This window comes from Mustelus asterias, chromosome 1 (genome assembly GCF_964213995.1).
Source record: "Mustelus asterias chromosome 1, sMusAst1.hap1.1, whole genome shotgun sequence".
Lineage (NCBI taxonomy): Eukaryota > Metazoa > Chordata > Chondrichthyes > Carcharhiniformes > Triakidae > Mustelus > Mustelus asterias.
This window is the reverse complement of record NC_135801.1, coordinates 37,843,293-37,866,793: the sequence shown is the minus strand read 5'-3', so window position 1 is coordinate 37,866,793 and position 23,501 is coordinate 37,843,293. Positions and strand designations below refer to the sequence as shown.

Below are 23,501 nucleotides of genomic sequence, written 5' to 3'. Positions count from 1 at the left end.
TGAACACCTTGATTCAGCCCTCAAGCATGAACCTGACCTTCCTGTCACTTACTATTTCAATTCACCATCTTGCTCTCATACTCACATTCTGGTTCTTGGTCTCATAGTATTACAGTGAAGCCCAAAGCAAACTGGAGTAACAGTGCCTAACCTTCTGATTGAGCACTTTATTGCCTTCTGGACTCAGCATTGAATTCAATAACTTCAGAATATGAACTCTGTCCTCCATTTCACTCTTATTTAAATGTTATTTTTTGCACAACGCGCATGCACGCCTATAACCTGTTCTTGTATTTTACTTTTACAGAGCCCAGACCGTTGTACCGCCATTAACACTTTCGGTATCTTACCTTTATACCACGATTCACACTTCCTTTAGTCTTTACTGCTCCCTTTGTCTTGTATTCGTGACATCTTTATCATATCTCTCCTGAACTCCCACGTTTCCCTGACCTTGTATTTTGCTCCACCTGTTCTACCCTGTCTTCAATAATATAAAATACATCAGATCTCTAACTCTCTTCAGCTCTGAAGAAAAGTCATACGGACTCAATGTTAACTCTTTTTCTCTCTCCACAGTTGCTGCCAGACCTCCTGAGTTTCCAGCATTTTCTGCTCTTATTTCAAGTTTTCAGTATCTGCAGTATTTTGCTTTTAATCTAAATATCCTGTTTGCCATGAATTATCTGATGTGGAGATGCCGGTGTTGGACTGGGGTAAACACAGTAAGAAGTCTCACAACACCAGGTTAAAGTCCAGCAGGTTTATTTGATAGCAAAATCCACTAGCTTTCGGAGCGCTTGCTGCTCCTTCATCAGGTGAGCCTCACCTGACGAAGGAGCAGCAAGCGCTCCGAAAGCTAGTGGATTTTGCTACCAAATAAACCTGTTGGACTTTAACCCTGGTGTTGTGAGACTTCTTACAATGAATTATCTGGTCAGCCTATAGATAATGTTCTCAGTACGCTGTGGTGGAGTCTTTTCTTAAAGGAGAGGAAAGTCTAGAAACCATAATGCTTAAAATATTCACTTATTTGAAGCAATAATCTTACTGGAATTCTGTTTGTTTTAATGAAAACATCATATGACAAGGACATTCACTCCCTCCCAACCTCCATATTTAATTCAGGAGTGTGATTAAGCCCAGCTTGAACAATAATTATGTCCTGTATAAATTTGTTAAGGTTTGAGAGATTTTTTGGCTTTGCTAACCTGTTTTATGCCTCTGGGTTTGCCAGTTTGAATTTTCAATTTTGAATGATCTGTGTTTTCTGCTGCTTCATCATTATTGGAGTAAGCCATGCCAAATACAAATAATTGAAGCTAGCAGTATGTGCGAATAGCATTGGAAATAGAAACAGGGAGGTGAGTTAGCTAGTGTTCCTAGTTCCAAACTTAGCCCCTCATTTTGCAGTGAACAAAGCAGGTTTGCAAGATAAATCCTTCAGGCCCCTGCTTCTCAGTGGGTGAGTTGGGTTAGTTCTTTTCCACTCAACTGCATGCTCATGTGCATCTTAATCATTCTCAGTACTTGTATCTTGCAATCATCAACATCTGCCTTTCACCGCCCACCTGACTGTGTGAGGAAAGTTAAGGGTTGGTGTTAGTCAACATGGGGTCTGCTTAACAGCAGTTGAAACATTATGAAGACTAATTTTAAACAAAACACATTTTAAAGTGTTGGAAGTGCAGGGAACATGTTGACTGCAACTACTCACTGTGCTCGCATGTAAATTCTTCTGATCAGGTAAGTGAAGAGAAGCAGAGTCCTGGAACTCGGGCAGGGAGAGATCCAAGACAACATAAAAGTTTATTTTCACAGGAAAATCTTTTTTGTCGGAAAACTTCTGCAGTGTTGGTTAAATATATAATTCCAGTTGTTGAGGTCTTTCACCCTCCAAAATTGAGACTTCTATGCATACTTAATACACTTTAATCTTGCTTCTCCCGTGCTCCATTCATATTAGTGAGTTGCAACCCTTGCATTGGGCCTCTGTGCCTGTTCAGCTGTCTAACGAGAATGTCCATGTGTTATGAGCTATATTATAACCAGAGAATTGCTCATTTGTGGAAAATGTTGTATTAGCACATTTTATAGCTGATAGTGTGGTTTCACAGAATAAAATGATTGACTGGACTGTCAAGCTTGCATGGAAGCTGTGGTTACTAGTGTTTCCCAAGGAGATATTCTGGATGTATGGGAATATAAGCTGACTGGTCCAAGAAGGTGGGAGTTCTGATTCAAGGGTTGTCAGTGCAGGCAAACTATTTTGGGATAAGTGAACTTTCCTTCCTAACACCTCACAACTTGACTTTCTTTCATACATAATGAAATTCAATGTAATGGGATTGAACTCTTAATAGCTTTCCTGTTCATTAAATGAATGCTATGCAGAGTTGCATGACCTGTTTCTTTGCGATCTTCTTGTATCATAGGCGGTTTAAAGAAAATATGGTATTGTCATTGTAGTAGTATGAATCATTTTTAATAACAGTAATGCACACTGTAAAATAACCAATTAGCATATCTATAACATCTCTTTCAAAACGACTTTTGCTTTAAATAGACAATCTGCAAAAATTGGCAATATTATCAAAAGAAAATTAATAATTTCTATAGTTCTGGAGAAAAGCTCCTTGAAAGTTATTCTAGTTTAATTGAAAATATTTCAATAATAGATGTGGAAGTGCTTCTGAAGAACTTCTCACCATCCTATCAGTTCATCAAAAATCTCAGTTGAATTGCCCCTTAATGTTCTATAAACATTTTTGTAATTTCCCCTCATAATCTAACCATTGGAGTCCTGGTAGCAGTCTTGGTAAATCTTTGCTGCAATATATCCTGTCTAAGGTGCAACAAAGAACAATACAGCACAGGAACAGGCCCTTCGGCCCTCCAAGCCCGTGCCGCTCCCTGGCCCCAACTAGACCATTCTTTTGTATCCCTCCATTTTCCCACCGTTCACCCTATCTCTGCCTTTCATAATTTTATACACCTCTATTAGGTCACCCCTCATCCTCCGTCTTTCCAGGGAGAACAACCCCAGTTTACCCAATCTCTCCTCATAATTAAGCCCTTCCATACCAGGCAACATCCTGGTAAACCTCCTCTGCACTCTCTCTAAAGCCTCCACGTCCTTCTGGTAGTGTGGCGACCAGAACTGGGCGCAGTATTCCTAATGCGGCCGAACCAACGTTCTATACAACTGCAACATCAGACCCCAACTTTTATACTCTATGCCCCGTCCTATAAAGGCAAGCATGCCATATGCCTTCTTCACTACCTTCTCCACCTGTGACGTCACCTTCAAGGATCTGTGGACTTGCACACCCAGGTCCCTCTGCGTATCTACACCCTTTATGGTTCTGCCATTTATCGTATAGCTCCCCCCTACGTTAGTTCTACCAAAATGCATCACTTCGCATTGATCTGGATTGAACTCCATCTGCCATTTCTTTGCCCAAATTTCCAGCCTATCTATATCCTTCTGTAGCCTCTGACAATGTTCCTCACTATCTGCAAGTCCAGCCATTTTTGTGTCGTCCGCAAACTTACTGATCACCCCAGTTACACCTTCTTCCAGATCGTTTATATAAATCACAAACAGCAGAGGTCCCAATACAGAGCCCTGCGGAACACCACTAGTCACAGGCATCCAGCCGGAAAAAGACCCTTGCACTACCACCCTCTGTCTTCTGTGACCAAGATGTGGAGATGCCGGCGTTGGACTGGGGTAAACACAGTAAGAAGTTTAATAACACCAGGTTAAAGCCCAACAGGTTTATTTGGTAGCTGCGGTGTCGATGGTAGTCATGATGTGGAGATGCCGGCTACCAAATAAACCTGTTGGACTTTAACCTGGTGTTGTTATTCTGTGACCAAGCCAGTGCAGTGTTCAGAATTCTAGCCATTCATACTCCAGATGTGGTCCAACCAGGGCTTTGCCTAGTTGTAGTTATACTTTTATATTCCAGCTCTCTAGTTATAACTGCTAATGTTCTATTTTGTTTTTTTGGTTTTTTTTGTAACTGCAGTTTGGGGATCTGTATGTATGTAAGTGTAAAAATCTATTTGGACCTTTGCTGTTCCTGTTTGTACCATTTTAAAAAGTACTCTGATCTATTTTTTGCCTTGTCTGCTTGAAATACATCTGCTGCAGTTTTGTTTTGTAGTTCTCAGTGAAGGACTCTTTCTTCCAATTCAAGTGTGTATACATTATCTTTCCTGTTTGTCTTCTCCCACTTGAACCAATCTTTTAAGCAGGTCTGTTTCCTGGCTTATGGTAACATTAGTCAGTTCCAGTCCTTGGTTCATTATTTGTTTCCCTGAAATTCTAAGTAGATTATTTTCTTCCTGAACTGTGAACACTGACATAAATTATTCTGTCTGCCATTTCCTCATTTTCTGCATATGTTTTTGAAGGATCCACATTATCCCTTTTCTTAAAATATACTTGTGAAATCTTTCTGTAAATCTTGCTACTTTTTATATTCCTTTTTACAGTTCTTACTAGCTTTAGTGTCTTTCTTTGCTGTTCTTTCTATCACTATTCCCTGGATCTGTACTGTTCTTGAAACTGAAGAAAGTGCATACAAAGTTTAATGTTACCTTTCACCTCTTTAATTAACCATGGCTGTTTTATTTGGTAAGCAGACTGCCCTAAGGTCCTGCATTAAGCTTTTTTTAAACATTTCCCAATCTTCATCTGTAGTTTTACCAATTAACAGCGTGACCAGGTTTGCTGCCTCTGACCCCATTAAAGTTGGCCTGCCCAAAATTGATTTATCTAACTGTCTCAAGTTTTTCATTTATTAAACCTAATATTGAATGCAATCATCTTATGATCACAATTAGATTATTAACTAAATATAGCTCATTAGTCATTATTAAATGCAATATAGCCTGCCCTCTTGGTTTTAAAACATTTGCTCCAGAAAACTATTCTGAATGCCAGATTTTACTACCTTTCTAATCTGAGCTAGTGTGTTTTTCCAGCAGTATGAAAATTGAAGCCTCTCATTAAAACAACTTCACTTTTGCTTCAAGTGTCTTATCTCTGGAATAATACATTCTGACACTTCGGGTGCTTTCAGTAAACAACTCCCATTTAAGTCCCTTCCTAATCCTTAATTCTAACTATAGACTCTGATTGCTTTCTCTTGCGCACATCCTCTCATTAATGTTGTGATTGTATCTTAATCAAGACAGCCACTTCTCCTATTCTAGTTTCTTTATCATTTTGAAGTGCTAGAACATTTAGCTCAGTGTCATGGCCAGCTTGCAACCATGTCTCAGTGATGACCACCATGTCATACACCATTTCAGCCTCTAATTCACTCAGTTTATTTCTTATACAGCCTATGTTAGTATGCATGGTCCTGATGGTGTCTCTTTCGCACTGTTTAATAAGTTTCTTTCTTGTCATACCTGCTGAAACTAACTACTTCTCGTTATTTTGGTATTTTTTTCACCCCGAGTATCTACATTACTGTAACTCGAACCCTGCTGTTAATCCTTTTTGAAAAATCAGTAAACTATAATTTTTACTGTTGCTTTTGACAGTGTGATTGACTCATTGAAAAAAAAAATCACTTATGGAATGTGGGCATCGCTGATGAGGCCAGTATTTACTGGCTATCCCTAACAGTGAAGGTGATGGTGAACCGTCTTCCTGAACTGTTGCAGTCTATGTGGTGTAGGTACACTCGCTGTGCTGTTAGGGAGGGAGTTCCAGAATTTTAATACAGTGACATTGTAGGAACAGCAATCTGGTTCTAGTCAGGATGGTGTGTGGCCTGGAGGGGAACTTGAAGATGGTGGTGTTCCCATGCACCAGCTAGCCTTGTCCTTCTAACATGTAGGAGTCACAGGTTTGGAAGGTGTTGTCAAAGGTGCTCTGGTTTGTTGCTGCAGTGCGTCTTGTAAATGGTACACACTGCTGCCACTTTGCGTTGGTGGTGGAAAGAGTGAATCTTTAAGATGGTGGATGAGGTGCCAATCAAGTGGGCTGCTTTGTTCTGGATGTTGTCCAGCTTCTTGAGTGTTGTTGGAACGGCACTCATCCAGGAAAGTGGAAAGTATTCCATCAGACTTCTGACGTGTGCCTTGTAGACAGTGGACAGACTTTGGGGAGCCAAGAGGTGAGTTACCCACCAGAGAATTCCTCGCCTCTGACTTACTCTTGCATCCAGTTTTTATGGCTATTCCAGTTCAGTTTCTGGCCAATGATAACCACCAGAATGTTGACAGTGAAGGATTCAGTGATGGTAATGCTGTTGAATGTCAAGAGGAGACAGTTAGATTCTCTCTTGTTGGAGATGGTAATTGCCTCGCACTTGTATTATGCAAATGTTACCTGCCATTTATCATTCCAAGATTGAATGTTGCCCTGGTGGTGCTGCATTTGGGCATGGACTACTTCAGTATCTGAGGAGTTGTGAACATTTCTGAACGTTGTGCATTTTCTAGTCCTTTTTACAAATCCTTTTACTCTTAATGTTAGGTACTTGGTCCCAGCCTGGTTCAGCTGCAGCCCATTCCAATGATATAGACTCAGTACACATACTGTTGTTTCATGAAATGGAAATCCTCCCTTCTAAATCACTGTAGATTGTGTAAGACCCCTCCGAGAAACTTAAAACTGTGTCCATATCTTGCAGTTGGTGTTTCAAAGCCTGAAATGCAAATACCTGAACCCTGCTTGCTCTCCCCACCCCAAGCTCCTTTCCCTCCACTCCCTCCCCCTCCCTCGCTCTTCCATTCTCTACCTCGTCCCAATTATTCAATCTCTGAACAATGCTGCTATGGTCTGTTGCTACAAACACTGGACTTTGTACGATGGTTATATTTTAAACTGTCTTCTTTAATTAATTATGGAGTACTTTGGAGAGGAGGTTATGACCTCCTAAGATGTCTACCTGGAAACAAGCCCATGTGATCTCATATTAAATCATCTTGGAGGCAACATCTACTTGTTAAAGAGATGGAAACTTAGTGAAAGTAGGGTGCAAGTTTAAATACCTGGATGTACAGAAAGAGACAGCTGGCTTTGCTGTGCCCAGACTCTGACTTAGTCAGTTTAAAGAGATTTGGGAAAGAAGACCCACAACAGGTGCTGTTGGGCCAAGCAACAAAAAGAGACTGTTTTGGGGCAAAACTGGGAAAGGGAGAAAATATGTTATGAAAACTGGAAGGAGCTTTTGGACTTTAAACACCAGAGTATATTTCTGCTGAGCATGTGGTATATTGTATAAATGATTGTTGAGGAATTCTTAGGGAATACCTGTTCAGCAGTTTAATGTATGAGTTGCTTCTTGGTCTTTTGGCTAAGATTAAGCGTGGATCAAATTAAAGATGGGGTGCAATGCCTTATCTTCTCAGCTTAGATGTTGTTTGTCTCTCTTGCGGGGACCTGAATTGGATCCAGTTGGATTTTGAATTTGGTTTTTGGAGCTAGCAAGGATTGGATTACAGTCTACTCTAAGCACTGGCATGGTAACTTTACGAATGGAATAAAAATTTTTAAAGTATTAGTTGCCTAAGTAATGTTTGGATCATGTGAACACGAAATGTTAACTCTGTTTCTCTTTCCACAAATGCTGCTAGACTTGCCAAGTTTAACCAGCATTTTCTGTTTTTATTTCAGATTTCCAGCATCCACAGTATTTTGCTTTTATTTGAATGTTTAATTGATTTTAATTTGTTGCAGTAGAAGTCTTAAAATGTGAATATTTTGCTGTGCAATTGTTTGCATTACACTCACTGGGAAATTTGTATTTATTTTGATAAGTTATTGGTCTTTATGGGGAGTCTAAAGGCTGTTTCCCTTTGAATTACTATCTCATATTTCTATTAGACTTCAAAACATGCAGTCTGTGTCTTCATCCAAAGCCCTCTGGGTCCATGTTTACTCAATGTTTTAAGGACTTACAGCTTCTTGATTTGCCTCTTGTTATAATACATCTGTGATAAGCTAACCATGATGTGGAGATGCTGGTGTTGGACTGGGGTAAACACAGTAAGAAGTTTAACAACACCAGGTTAAAGTCCAACAGGTTTATTTGGTAGCAAAAGCCACACAAGCTTTCGGAGCTCCAAGCCCCTTCAGGTGAGTGGGAATTCTGTTCACAAACAGAGCATATAAAGACAGAGACTCAATTTACATGAATAATGGTTGGAATGCGAATACTTACAACTAATCAAGTACTTACAAACCGCACCGACCTCCTCAGAAGACAAACACGGGACACAGTGGACAGAGTACCCTTCGTTGTCCAGTACTTCCCCGGAGCGGAGAAGCTACGGCATCTCCTCCGGAGCCTTCAACATGTCATTGATGAAGACGAACATCTCGCCAAGGCCATCCCCACACCCCCACTTCTTGCCTTCAAACAACCGCACAACCTCAAACAGACCATTGTCCGCAGCAAACTACCCAGCCTTCAGGAGAACAGTGACCATGACACCACACAACCCTGCCACAGCAACCTCTGCAAGACGTGCCGGATCATCAACACAGATGCCATCATCTCACGCGAGAACACCATCCACCAGGTACACGGTACATACTCTTGCAACTCGGCCAACGTTGTCTACCTGATACGCTGCAAGAAAGGATGTCCCGAGGCATGGTACATTGGGGAAACTATGCAGACGCTGAGAGAACGGATGAATGAACACCGCTCGACAATCACCAGGCAAGACTGTTCTCTTCCTGTTGGGGAGCACTTCAGCGGTCACGGGCATTCGGCCTCTGATATTCGGGTAAGCGTTCTCCAAGGCGGCCTTCGCGACACACGACGGCGCAGAGTCGCTGAGCAGAAACTGATAGCCAAGTTCCGCACACACGAGGACGGCCTCAACCGGGATATTGGGTTCATGTCACACTATTTGTAACCCCCACAGTTGCCTGGGCCTGCAGTTTCACTGGCTGTCTTGTCTGGAGACAATACACATCTTTTTAGCCTGTCTTGATGCTCTCTCCACTCACGTTGTTTTGTTTCTTAAAGACTTGATTAGTTGTAAGTATTCGCATTCCAACCATTATTCATGTAAATTGAGTCTTTGTCTTTATATGCTCTGTTTGTGAACAGAATTCCCACTCACCTGAAGAAGGGGCTTGCAGCTCCGAAAGCTTGTGTGGCTTTTGCTACCAAATAAACCTGTTGGACTTTAACCTGGTGTTGTTAAACTTCTTAATAAGCTAACCAGACAGCATGCAGAGTTAGCTCTAGAAATTTTGTATTGTGCTCAAGTGCAGGAAAATACCCTTTTTATGAAATGGGTCAGGGCTGAGTTCATTCTGTAAAAAAGGACCTTCCTTAAAACGGGTATTGTGTAGTTCACCCATAAGAATTATAGTAAAATACACAAAGATATTAATTACATTGAAAAATAAAACATGTAGCCTCGTGTTTTTCCTTCATTAACAAAGATGTAGCCTACTGTATATGATTGCATAATTACAATAGTGGATTCAGAGTAATAAATATGCTGATTATTGAATAGGGAAGCATGTGTTCAAGTGATTTAACGTGTTTGAGGAGAACAGCCAGTGCCACAGCATACGTAACTGTCAGTTTACAATCTGATCACTTCCATTCGTAAAACTGGCATTTCCGGTAAAATGGTCCTACCTAAAAACAGTGGATAAAAGCAAATTACTGCGGATGCTGGAATCTGAAACCAAAAGAGAAAATGCTGAAAAATCTCAGCAGGTCTGGCAGCATCTGTAAGGAGAGAAAAGAGCTGACGTTTCGAGTCCAGATGACCCCAAAGCTTTGACAAAGGGTCAGGATTTACCTGTAGTTCTGGATAATTCTCAAATTTGTCAATGTGATCTTATATTTTGATATTGAAAAATATATAGCATGGTCAACTGTTGACTCTTTGATTCCTCAACAATATGTGAAACCGTATATACAGCAATGAGATTTTGTTATTTCCCATCCCTCACTATACTGGCGTGAAGCAGGTGCTCAATTCTGGAACATCTCTCTTAATATAACTCTATGTTCTTTAAAACAGTTATGCTAAAAGGCCTCACTTGTTTCTTTATTCTTCCTCCTCGCAGCTCCTACTTAACATAATAATGGACCATTCAAGAGAAAATGAGAGCATTGTCCCATCCCTTACAGATTTGGAAGGTTTTCTTACAGAGCACAATTCTAATGTTGTGTGGCTTTTTGTTGGTGAGTGCTTACATTTATTATAAAATTAATTTAATTTATTTTTAATCTTTTCTCCCAGTTTTATTTCACCTGTTGGAATTTGACTAGTTCACAAATGAATTTATTGTTTCTACTACTAGTGAATTATTTATGGTGGCTGCTTATGGTGGCTGTTTGCATTCCATGGCAATGAGATGGATATCCCCTCTCAACTTTTTTTTCATGCGTGCCTATGTGCAATGTCTACTTGCCTGGCATAAAGTGAAACTACTGTTCCTCTCTAGGGATACATTCCAATTACCTAAAAAGTCTGGAACACACGTCAACCGTATAATCCAAGGTGCCTTGCTCCTCATGTTGCCATATTTTCCTAGTTGTGGCACTCAACTCAGAGGCTTTGAAAAGCAGCTAGAAAAAGTAGTGCTTACCTCTGCTCTGACATTACTGTCTCCATGATGTGGAGATGCCGGCGTTGGACTGGGGTAAACACAGTAAGAGTTTTAACAACACCAGGTTAAAGTCTAACAGGTTTATTTGGTAGCAAATGCCATTAGCTTTTGGAGCAGATATCCACTCCATCTGACGAAGGAGCAGCACTCCGAAAGCTAATGGCATTTGCTACCAAGTAAACCTGTTGGACTTTAACCTGGTGTTGTTAAAACTATTACTGTTTCCAGCAGCCATAGAGCTGAAGGTGACCAGAAGGTGAAGAGGGGAGAGGGAAGGAGCATTTAGGGGTACGGGGATGGGGAGACTGTTTGTTTGAGGAACAAATTAGAGATTTGGGCTTGGGAAAGGGAAGGGATGGCATTTTGGGAGAAGGTGATGGGCTCGGAGGAGAGAGATAATGGAACATGGGCTGGAGTTACGGGGAGAGATGATGTGGATGTGGGACCTTGCATTTTCTGCAGAACCAAGCAAAGCAGTGGCAGGAACTTATTGATTAAAAGCAGCCAGTAAATTGGTGCGTGAAACCTGGGGCACTGTACTGTGGTAAACAATGAGAAAGATTGTTTCCACTGCCTGACAAATATAGAAATGAAGACCGAATTCTTACTGTACTGAGCATAATAAGCTTCAATACATGGAGGAGTGGGATGCAAGAGGACTGCATATGGGCTGGTAGTGAATCATAGTATTATTTTGGAATTTGCAAGAGGACCTCTGTTCCTCCATGCTCGACGGAAGGGAAAGTAAAAAACTTTCTTTAGCTTTATCTGCCATTCCTTTAGTTGCCTTCAGCAGTTTCTTAAATATCACTGTTTAAGCAATGATAGAATCGAAACAACAAGAATTTTAAGCATTTTGCACAATGGTCCTAAAACAGACACAGTCCTCTTATTTGCAGATTTAAATTGGCCCAATGATGATTTCAGGCAACCAGCAGGGATGACTAGGACAATGTTGCAATTACAGGTTAGGTTCAAGATCTAGCACCCAGAAATAGCTGTACATTGAACTGCCGCCACTACCACTACCAAATGGTGAACCATGCTCAAATTTAGATTCCACTCTGTCCAAGTAACCATTTCTGTATGTGCTGCACAGTAAGTGTCATCCTTCAGGGGTCTAAAAAATTTGGCACAGACTGGCACAGCTGAGGGTTTCCACTCCATCTGACGAAGGAGCAGCACTCCGAAAGCTAATGGTATTTGCTACCAAATAAACTTGTTGGACTTTAACCTGGTGTTGTTAAAACTCTTACTGTGTTCACCCCAGTCCAATGTCGGCATCTCCACATCACAGCTGAGGGTATCCAGTATATGCAGAGAAAATGATGAGCAAACACATATATTGCCATTATTAAACTCTGATAAGTTACTAGCTATGCATACAACTAGGAACACGAGGGTTCCCATTACTGGGTTATCCGAAATCAAAGAACAAAGAGAACAAAGAACAAAGAAAATTACAGCACAGGAACAGGCCCTTCAAGCTTGCGCCGACCATGCTACCCATTTAACTGAAACCCCATACCCTTCCGGGAACCATATCCCTCTATTCCCATCCTAATCATGTATTTATCCAGATGCCCCTTAAAACTCACTATCGTATCTGCTTCCACTACCTCCCCTGACAATGAGTTCCCAGCACCCTCTGTGTAAAAACAAATCTGTCTTGTACATCTCCTTTAAACCTTGCCCCTCGCACCTTAAACCTATGCCCTCTAGTAATTGACACTTCCACCCTGGGAAAAAGCTTCTGACTATCCACTCAGTCCATGCCTCTCATAATCTTGTAGACTTCTATCAGGTCACCCCCTCAACCTCCGTTATTCCAGTGAGAACAAACCAAGTTTCTCCAACGTCTCCTCATAACTGATGCCCTCCATACCAGGTAACACCCTGGTAAATCTTTTCTGTACCCTCTCCAAAGCCTCCACATCTTTCTGGTAGTGTGGCGACCAGAATTGAATACTATATTCCAAGTGCGGCCTAACTAAGGTTCTATAAAGCTGCAACATGATTTGTCAAATTTTAAACTCAATACCCCGGCCGATGAAGGCATGCATGCCGTATGCCTTCGAGACTACTTTCTCCACCTGCGTTTCCACTTTCAGTGACCTGTGTATCTGTACACCCAGATCCCTCTGCCTATCAATACTCTTAAGGGTTCTGCCATTTACTGTATATTTCCTATCTGTATTAGACCTTCTAAAATGCATTACCTCACATTTGTCCGGATTAAACTCTATCTGCCATCTCTCCGTCCAAGTCTCCAACTGATCTATATCTTGTTGTATTCTCTGATGGTCCTCATCGCTATCCGCAAATCCACCAACCTTTGTGTTGCCCGCAAATTTACTAATCAATCCAGTTACATTTTCCTCCAAATCATTTATATATATATATATATTACAAACAGCAAAGGTCCCAGCACTGATCCCTGAGGAACGCCACTTGTCACAGCCCTCTATTCAGAAATGCACCCTTCACTGCTACCCTCTGTCTTCTTTGACCGAGCCAGTTTTGTATCCACGTAGCCAACTCACCTCTGATCCCATGCGACTTCACATTTTGCACCAGTCTGCCATGAGGGACCTTGTCAAAGGCTTTACTGAAGTCCATGTAGACAACATCCACTGCCCTACCCTCATCAATCATCTTTGTCACTTCCTCGAAAAACTCGGTCAAGTTAGTGAGACACGACCTCCCCTTCACAAAACCATGCTGCCTCTCACTTATACGTCCACTTATTTCCAAGTGGGAATAAATCCTGTCTCGAAGAATCCTCTCCAATAATTTCCCTACCACTGATGTAAGGTTCACCGGCCTGTAATTACCTGGATTATTCTTGCTATTCTTCTTAAACAAAGGAACAACATTGACTATTCTCCAATCCTCTGGGACCTCCCCTGTAGCCAGTGAGGATACAAAGATCCAAGTGGGAAGAATGATTGTCCAAGTTCTCAGTGAGAGGTCTTCCCCTTTCAGATTCTGTTAGTGAATCAGACTGCTAGGTTTTGCATTAACGATACCCTGAAATAACTAAAGATTTGAACCTGTAATCTGTCAGAGGAAATTAACTTTGCTTTGAATTTTAATCATCTGGCATGTCATCTAGGTATGGGATTGGAATATGTTTCTGGATTGTGATGCCACTGAGAGAACCAGAGAACTATTTTACTTCAGATTTATAATGAAATATGTATGCAATATATTACTGTTTTAACAGGTCTCAATTACTTTTGACTGAGGAAAATTTGGAAGTTTCTGGATTAATAAATACAGCTTATTTGATTAATACTTTGATTTTGACTTAAAATTATAATTGAATTGAAAATGAGCAATGTTTCCTTTAGCATTGACCTTTTGATTATTCTCAGTTTCTTTGTCTGTTGCTTTATTTATGTTCCCTTCTGCATTGCAATAGTTGATTTGAATTTTTCATGTTGCGTGGGAGTGGGTGCAGAAGAAGTTGGGGGTGGTGAGAGAAATAGGTTTGGGTTGGGTGGTGATCCCCTCCATGATAAACAACCCTGTCAATACTTATTACCTAATCTCAAATGAAGAATAGCTGAAATAAGAACAGAAAATACTGGAAAGACTCAGCAGGTTAGTGTTTCAGGTTGGTACCTTCTGCAGGAATGGCTGCTTGAGCAGTTATTGCGAGACAGTTGGTGACCATGTGAAAGATGGCTTTGTGTACCTTAATATTTTAAGTGAAGTGATGAATGAGCAATTACTGCTTGCACTTCAGATGGCAATATCATAGTACCTTTCACGTGAGGTAAATTATGACACAAGTAAAAGTTTTTTTTTCCTTTTTTTTGTGACATCCCATAATTAATACACTACAATTGTTGAGTACCCCTTACCAATGTTCTAATACTCTACCTCGCCTAATATGTAAAACTAGTTTACTAAAATTTTCACTCCAGAAATTACACCTCAGGACTGGAAGTTTGTGTCTTGACCCTTAGATTATTTTTTATTTACAAAATGTGTATGCCTCAAATCATCATTAATTGAGGCATCTGTAGAACAAAAAAAGTTTGACTTTTTTAAAATGAGTATAAAATTACTTTGATAGTCATCCTAAATGATTATAGAGATGTTTGTAAGATTAAATTTAAGAACAGAACTGAGATTTGATTTTTAAAAAATACCTGCAGGAAATGATTCCGCTTTATAAATATAACCGTTTTCTCAACATTGCATGTCAAAACAATTACACATATTACATGCATATTGCAACATATTTTCTTGAATTTTTATCAATAAATAGCAAATTGATGGTTGTTATAACATCTCAGAAGTTGTTTGTTCTGAGTAAGTTTTTGAGTGCTGTCCAATGAGCTGGGCACGTAAGCATTATTGATGTTCCAGAGTAGAATTGAACGAATGCTAGATGGTCTTTGGTGCCATCCTTTGCTTTTGTGGGACTTGTGTTCAATTGTCCACTGCATTTATCCATTTCGAGCTGTAATTCATTGGTTATAAAAAATTCTGAGTGATATGATAAGGCGCTTGGTTAATGCAAGTTCTTTCTTTACAGCCACAATCCTATCATGTGGATGGATAATTTATCTGACTTACTACAATTCCCGTAATTTAGGACTGATACTGACTCTGGTTCTCAACAGGCTCTATAAAAATGGATATGTCCACATTGGTAAGTTTTATTTATTAGATCATCATCTGCACAGAGGCAATTTGAGGATATATTCAGAGGAAATATTAGCATTTATTTTGTTCTATCCATGTGTCAGGTCAAATAGATTTTTCTTTCATTGGGAATATACTGTTTCTTGTCATTCTGCGTAAGCTGGTAAAATTCAAAAGATTATAGAAAAGTATTTTTAGAATATCTATAAATTATCTCCTCAAGTCTAATCAGTTTACATTTGGGAAACAATTCGCAACAAAACTTTTGAGCATTGTTATTCAAATATGAGCCATATATTTTGTGAACACAAATAAGTAAAATGTTGTTCCTTCATAGTTTGTTTAACAAACTTTTTGATGCCACTGGATTAGATAAGCTGATTAATTGTGCACCTTTCAAATAGGTTCGTTTTCATTCTCTGTACTATCTGGAAAGGTAATGTTTCGTGAAATATATTACATCAATGAAGATGTGTCTATCAGGTAAGAGCTGATTCATATGGAAACTAAAAGTTAAACAATTATAACATAAATTTCCTTTGAATTGAGGCAGTGTGAACTGAAGGATAGAATCACGTTACACTAAGACAGTTGCCTTGACATTGGCCAGAATTCTCTGGCCGTTCACACGAGCCATTCTCTGGTCCCGCCAGCAGCAGCAGCACCCCCACCCACAACGTGGGGTTGCTTCAATGGGAAATCCCTTGACAGTGGCGGGACCAGAGAATTCCACTATCAGTGAATGGCGCGCCGCCTCTTGCTATCGAGAAGCACGCAGCTGGGGGATCGGAGAATTCTGCCCATTGTTTACAGACACTTGCATATACAGAGTGCAAAGTGGATGTGATGCTTCTGTTGTGGACTCCTTTTTTTAAACAAAAAATATTGTAATTTTGTTCTTATTTTTCTGTATTGCAACCTCCATGTTACTATGCTGTAGACATTGCTTTGAACATCACATTGGCCCAGTCTTGGGGTGGTGATTAGGATGAGTATTACTTCACTGAAATATTGAAATTTGTACCCCTTATCTGTCTTGACTGATCTTTATTTTATATTGCATCGCATTTACTGTAATTTTTGTACTTGGTAAAGCCTGGAACAGAATACTCATGTAGTATGAATAAACGTTTGTGCTCAGTATTTGAGATATTCTGCCTGTGGTTCAGATGATTCTGTATATAATATTCAATATGAGAGAGCGAGAGTATGAGGTTAAAAGATAAGCATTGGCATCCAATGGAATTTGATTTTTATTTTTGGTTTTATGATACAAACCTCTGCTGCTAACGCTCTGTGCTGTCCACCAGGAAGTGATTGATAAGTTGCCCAAGACATAACTTAGCTTTTACTTGTACAATGAGCGACAACTACCCTACTTCTATAGACCAGATAATGTGGATATTCCATCACTATTGTTTTTTTATATCCTGTTGAGCTGCCTGTGCTTCTTAATTTCTAAATTTTCTTGTTTCATACCTGCTGCTTATAAATTAGCTGTAATATGCTTATTGAAATAAATGAAACTATACATATTACAGGAAAAATATTTTTCCATTGTGCTCTAAGCTCCACATAATTATAGTTTAAATGCAATTTTGATATTGATCAGATTCGCCAACTGACTTTGTCATAAATAGTTTGCACTATATTTGTGTACTTTGTCAGTTTTGATCACTTTTCATCCCTAGTTGAAGTTGTTGACTTGTTTTGCAGAACCATTCCAGTGTGCTTTAAGCCAGCTAGTATCTCCCTGCATGAAGGATAGCCATTTGAACATGTAACCATGTGCTGTTGGGTTGTTGAAACCATAACTGAGTCCTAAGCCTGTACTTGCCTGATGGCTGTGCATGTGGGTTTTCCAATAGGAGTCACTGAATGTTAATTAGGAGTGGAAACCCTCACTAAGTTCCCCCTCGCCTCCACTGTCCAGGATAAATGGGGCACTTTGCATCACTGAAAAGTTATGCGTCTTTCTAAAAGATTTTGTGCTTGTGAATGTCACCCCCTCCTATTTCTCATCCCCTTAAGCATAGAATCCTACAGTGCAGAAAGAGGCCATTCAGCACATCGGGTCTGCACCAACCACAATCCCACCAAGGCCCTATACCCACATTCCTACATATTTATCCGCTAATCCCTCTAACCTATGCATCCCGGGACACTAAGGGGCAATTTAGAATGGCCAATCAACCTAGCCCGCACATCTTTGGAGTGTGGGAGGAAACCGGAGTACCTGGAGGAAACCCACGCAGACACGGGGAGAATGTGCAAACTCCACACAGACAGCGACCCAAGCCGGGAATCGAACCCAGATCACTGGAGCTGTGAAGCAGCAGTGCTAGCCACTGTGCCACCGTGCCGCCCCTTGGTAGACATCATTGGAAAACTTGTCATTTTCCACTTTCATGCAGATGCCACTCAACTCTACCTCTCCCCTTCTTTTGGCTCCTCCACTAATTTTACATTGTCTGACATTCAGTACTGGATTAACAGAAATTTTCTGCAAATAACTATTGGGAAGACTAAAGCCGTTGTCTCCTGACCCTATCACAAACGCTGTTCCCTTTTCACCAACCCCTGACAAACATCTGAAACTGAACCTGACTACACAACCGTGGTGTTGGATCCAGACATGAACTTCTTATCACACACCCACATCATCCCTATTGCCACTCCATAACATTGCCCTATTTTGCCCTTACGTCAGCTTATCTTGTGCTAAGATGTGGAGATGTCGGCATTGGACTGGGGTGGGCACAGTAAGTCTCACAACACCAGGTTAAAGTCCAACAGTCTTATTTGATATCATGAGCTTTCAGAGTGCTGCTCCTTCATCAGGTGAGTGGAAAGTTGGGTTCACAAACAGGTCATATATGGACAAAGACTCAATTGCAAGATAATGGTTGGAATGCGAGTCTTTACAGGTACATCAAGTCTTTGCAGGGTCTTCAAAGTACTCTCCCGTGCTCTCATCCCACGTACTCTCCAAGTTGGAGATCTTTACTTCCTCCCGAAGATACACAAGGCTAACACACCCGGCCATCTCATCGTATCAGGCAATGGGACCCTGTGTGAGAACCTCTCTGGCTACGTCGAGGGCATCCTGAAACCCATCATACAAGGAATCCCCCAGTTTCTGTTGCGACACTATGGACTTCTTACAGAAACTCAGCACCCATGGAGCAGTTGAACCAGGAACACTCCTCATCATGATGGACGTCTCGGCACTCTTCACCAGCATCCCCCACAACGACGGCATTGCTGCAACTGCCTAAGTACTCAACACTGACAACTGCCAATCTCCAGATGCAATTCTGCAACTCATCCGCTTCATTCTGGACCACATCTTCACCTTCAATAACCAGTTCTCCATCCAGATACACGGGACAGCCATGGGGTCTACACCTCAATATGCCAACATCTTCATGCACAAGTTCGAACAAGATCTCTTCATCACACAGGACCTTCAACCGACGCCAAACACTCGATACAGCGATGACGTTTTCTTCCTTTGGATTCATGGCAAACAATCACTGAAACAACTACATGATGACATCAACAAGTTCCATCCCACCATCAGACTCACCATGGACTACTCTCCAGAATCGGTTGTATTCTTGGACACACGCATCTCTATCGCGGTCACCTCGGCACTTCACTGTACTGCAAGCCCATGGATAACCTCACGATGCTCCACTCCTCCTGCTTCCACCCTAAACACGTTAAAGGAGCCATCCCCTACAGACAAGCGCTCTGTATACACAGGATCTGCTCAGATGACGAGGAACACAACAGACACCTAGAGATGCTGAAAGACACCCTTGTAAGAACAGGATATAGTGCTCGACTCATCGATCGACAGATCCGATGCACCACAGCGAAAAACCGCACCGACCTCCACAGAAGACAAACATGGACACGGCTGACAGGGTATCCTTTTGTCATCCAGTACTTCCCCGGAGCGGAGATGCTACGACATCTTCTGAGCCTTCAACATGTCATTGATGAAGATGAACATCTCGCCAAGGACATCCCCACACCCCCACTTCTTGCCTTCAAACAACCGTGCAACCTCAAACAGATCATTGTTTGCAGCAAACTACCCAGCCTTCAGGAGAACAGCAACCATGACACCTCACAACCCTGCCACAGCAACCTCTGCAAGACATGCCAGATCATCGACACAGATGCCATCATCACATGTGAGAACACCATCCACCAGGTACACGGTACATACTCATGCGATTCGGCCAACATTGTCTACCTCATACACTGCAGGAAAGGATGTCCCGAGGCATGGTACTTCGGCGAGACCATGCAGACGCTACGACAACGGATGAATGGACACCGCTTGACAATCACCAGGCAGGCGTGTTCCCCCTGTCGGGGAACACTTCAGCTGACAAGGGCATTCAGCCTCCAGTCTTCGGGTAAGCATTCTCCAAGGCGGCCTTCAAGACACATGACAACGCACAATCGCCAAGTAGAAACTGATAGCCAAGTTCCGCACACATGAGGACAGCCTCAATCGGGATCTTGGATTCGTGTCACATTGTGTAACCCCCACCATTTGGCCTAGGCTTGCAAAATCCTACTAACTGTCCTGGCTTGAGACAATTCAGACCTATTTAACCTGTGTTTATCCCTTTCTCCACTCACGTTGTCTGTATCTGTAAAGACTTGATTACCTGTAAAGACACGCATTCCAACCATTATCTTGCAATTGAATCTTTGTCCGTATATGCCTGTTTGTGAACCCAACTCTCCACTCGCCTGATGAAGGAGCAGCGTTCCGAAAGCTCATGATACCAAATAAACCTGTTGGACTTTAACCTGGTATTGTGAGACTTCTTACTGTATCTTGTGCTAAAACCATTATCCAAGTCTTTGTTAGCTCAAGACTTGACTATTACAATGCACTCTTGGTAGGTCTCCCTAGTTCTATCCTCCATAAACATGCGGCCATTCAAACTTTGCTACCTGTGTTCTAACTTGCAACAAGTCCTGTTCAGCATCTCCCCTGTGCTCACTGATTTACAACTTGCTCCTGGTTAAGTAGCATCAAAATTCTAAAATTCACAAACTTGTTTTCAAATCCCTCCATGACATCATCCCTCCATATCTCCGTGATCTCCTCAGGCTTTACAGCCCCCAAGATCTCTGGGCTCCACCAGTGTCCGTTTCTTGAATTTTAATTAACTAAGGTACTAAGTTCTCAAATTCTCTCCCTAAATCTCTCCATCTCCCTCTTTCCTCAGAAACACTCCTTAAAGCCCGCCCTTTTCACCAAGCTTTCTAATCCTCTGATCTTTTTTCTTATGTTGACCTGCTGTCAATTTTGTTTGTTAGCGCTTGTAAAGTGCCACGGAATGTTTTATTACGTTATAAATACATGTTCTTTATGTTGTCATATTCAGTGAAATGGAATTTTATATTTTATTCAATGGAATAAGAATAAATCAAGTGTCATGCAGCTTTTGAAATGAACACAAGACCGAAGTGTTACTTGCTGAATCATTGAATTTTCTGTTAATACTTACTCTGTTAGAATCCAAGATGGATTTCTCATATTCAGATGGTGGAAAATGTACAATCCTAAGCAGAAGCAACATGGTGAGTTTTATTTCTGTATTTTGCTTTTCGTGTTAAAGCTTTGCTGGTTCTGAACTCAAAAGCCATAATGTTGCTTCTAAAATTTAACGGTCCAACAACCATTTAGCATTGTTGTCTTTACTGGATACATATTCTTTTACCATTTCTATCTTCCCAGGAGTTGAGTCATTCTGAGATACGTAACTGCAAAATAATAATTAGTCTCATCTATTAGCCAACTGAAAACACAAGATCATTTCTTTTTATTCGTTCATTGGATGTGGGTGTTACTGGCTAGGCTAAAATTTACTGCCCATCCCCTAATTGTCTTTGAGGGGGTGGTGGTGAGTCACCTTCTTGAAGCACTGCAGAGCATGTGTAGGTATACCACAGTGCATTTGGGGAGGGAGTTTCAGGATTTTGAGGCTGCAACAGTGAAGGAACAACGCTGTACTTCCAAATTAGGAAGGTGTATTGCTTGGAGGGAAACTTGCAGGTGCTTGCTACCCATGTCCTTCTAGGTAATAGAGGTTGCAAGTTTGGAAGGTGTTGTGAAAGGTGCCTCAATGGGTTGCTCAAGCGCACCTTGTAGATGGTACACACAGCTGCCAATTTGTGTTGGTGGTGGAGGGAATGAATATTTAAGGCGGTAGGCTGCTTTGTCCTGGAGGATGATGAGGTTCTTGAGTGTTGCACTCCTCCAAGTAGGTGGAAAGTATTCCATCATACTCCTAACTTGTGTCTTGTAGATAGTGGGCTTTAGGGAATCAGGAAGTGAGTTATTCCAACAGAATTCCTAGCTTCTGGCCTACTCTTACCGCCATGTTGTTTTTATGGTTGTGCAGTTCAGTTTCTGGTCAGATTTAACCCCACGCTGTTAATTGTGGATTCAGTGATGGTAATGCCATTGGAATGTTTAGATTCTCTCTTGTTGGAGATGGTCAGTGCCCACCATTTGTGTGGCGCAAATCCTGCTCATCATTATCAGCCCAAGCCTGAATGTTGTCCAGCCCTTGTTGCATATGGACAGGACTGCTTCAGTAACTGAGGAATTGCGAATCATGCCAAACATTTTGCAATCATCTGCGAATATCCTTTCTTCTGACATGATGGGGGGTTGTTTCTTGATGAAGCAGCTGAAGGTGGTTGGATCTGAGGAACTCCCGCATGAATGTTCTATGCTGAGAGGATTGAAGAATTCATAGAGTGCATTCAGGACAGTTTTCTAGAACAATTTGTTGTGGATCCAACTAAGGATCAGGCTATTTTGGATCTGGTAATGTGTAATGAGGCAAGTTTAATAAAGAATCTCAGAGTACCGGTAGCACGGTAGCACAGTGGTTAGCACTGCTGCTTCACAGCTCCAGGGTCCCGGGTTCGATTCCCGGCTCGGGTCACCGTCTGTGTGGAGTTTGCACATTCTCCTCGTGTCTGCGTGGGTTTCCTCCGGGTGCTCCGGTTTCCTCCCACAGTCCAAAGATGTGCGGGTTAGGTTGATTGGCCAGGTTAAAAATTGCCCCTTAGAGTCCTGGGATGCGTAGGTTAGAGGGATTAGCAGGTAAATATGTGGGGGTAGGGCCTGGGTGGGATTGTGGTCGGTGCAGACTCGATGGGCCGAATGGCCTCCTTCTGCACTGTTGGGTTTCTATGAATTTCTATGAATAAAAGATCCCCTGGGAAACAGTGATCATATCATGGTGGAATTTAACGTTCAGTTTGAGAATGAGAAACCTGGATCAGAAACAGATGTGCTAAACTTAAATAAGGGTGATTACAAATGAATGAGGGCAGAGCTGGTTGGGATTTGATTTGATTTGATTTATTATTGTCACAAATATTAATATACAGTGAAAAGTATTGTTTCTCGCATGCTACACAGACAAAATATACCGTTCATAGAGAAGGAAACGAGAGAGTGCAGAATGTAGTGTTACAGTCATAGCTAGGGTGTAGAGAAAGATCAACTTAATGCAAGGTAGGTCCATTCAAAAGTCTGATGGCAGCAGGGAAGAAGCTGTTCTTTAGTCGATTGGTACATGACCTCAGACTTTTGTATCTTTTTCCCGATGGTAGAAGATGGAAGAGAGAATGTCCAGAGTGCGTGGGGTCCTTAATAATGCCTGCTGCTTTTCCGAGGCAGTGGGAAGTGTAGACAGAGTCAGTGGATGGAAAGCTGGTTTACGTGGTGGATTGGGCTACATTCACGACCTTTTGTAGTTCCTTGTGGTCTTGGGCAGAGCAGGAGCCATACCAAGCTGTGATACAACCAGAAAGAATGCTTTCTATGGTACATCTGTAAAAGTTGGTGAGAGCCGTAGCTGACATGCCAAATTTCCTTAGTCTTCTGAGAAAGTAGAGGCGTTGGTGGGCTTTTTTAACTATAGTGTCGGCATGGTGGGGAGCAGGATAGGTTGTTGGTGATCTGGGCACCTAAAAACTTGAAGCTCTCGACCCTTTCTACTTCATCCCCATTGATGTAGACAGGGGCATGTTCTCCTTTTCGCTTCTTGAAGTCGATGGCAATCTCCTTTGTTTTGTTGACATTGAGGGAGAGATTCTCATTCCTGTACTCTGTCTCGTCATTGTTTGAGATCCGACCCACTACAGTGGTGTCGTCAGCAAACTTGAA

At 41.5% G+C, this 23,501-nt stretch overlaps 1 protein-coding gene across 8 annotated transcripts in view; it reads left to right on the top strand.

Moving 5' to 3' along the window:
• The window catches only part of kiaa1109 (KIAA1109 ortholog), a 449,716-nt gene that overhangs the window by 38,814 nt on the left and 387,401 nt on the right, over positions 1-23,501 (top strand). For all 8 annotated transcript variants that reach the window (XR_013497649.1, XR_013497648.1, XM_078211413.1 and 5 more), the window contains exons 3-6: positions 10,073-10,190; positions 15,168-15,284; positions 15,682-15,760; positions 20,829-20,893. Coding sequence is in view for 6 of the 8 variants with exons in the window: in XM_078211413.1 (XP_078067539.1) it covers positions 10,091-10,190; positions 15,168-15,284; positions 15,682-15,760; positions 20,829-20,893 (361 nt within the window). In the remaining 2 variants the exon portion in view is untranslated. The remainder of the gene's footprint in view (positions 1-10,072; positions 10,191-15,167; positions 15,285-15,681; positions 15,761-20,828; positions 20,894-23,501) is intronic.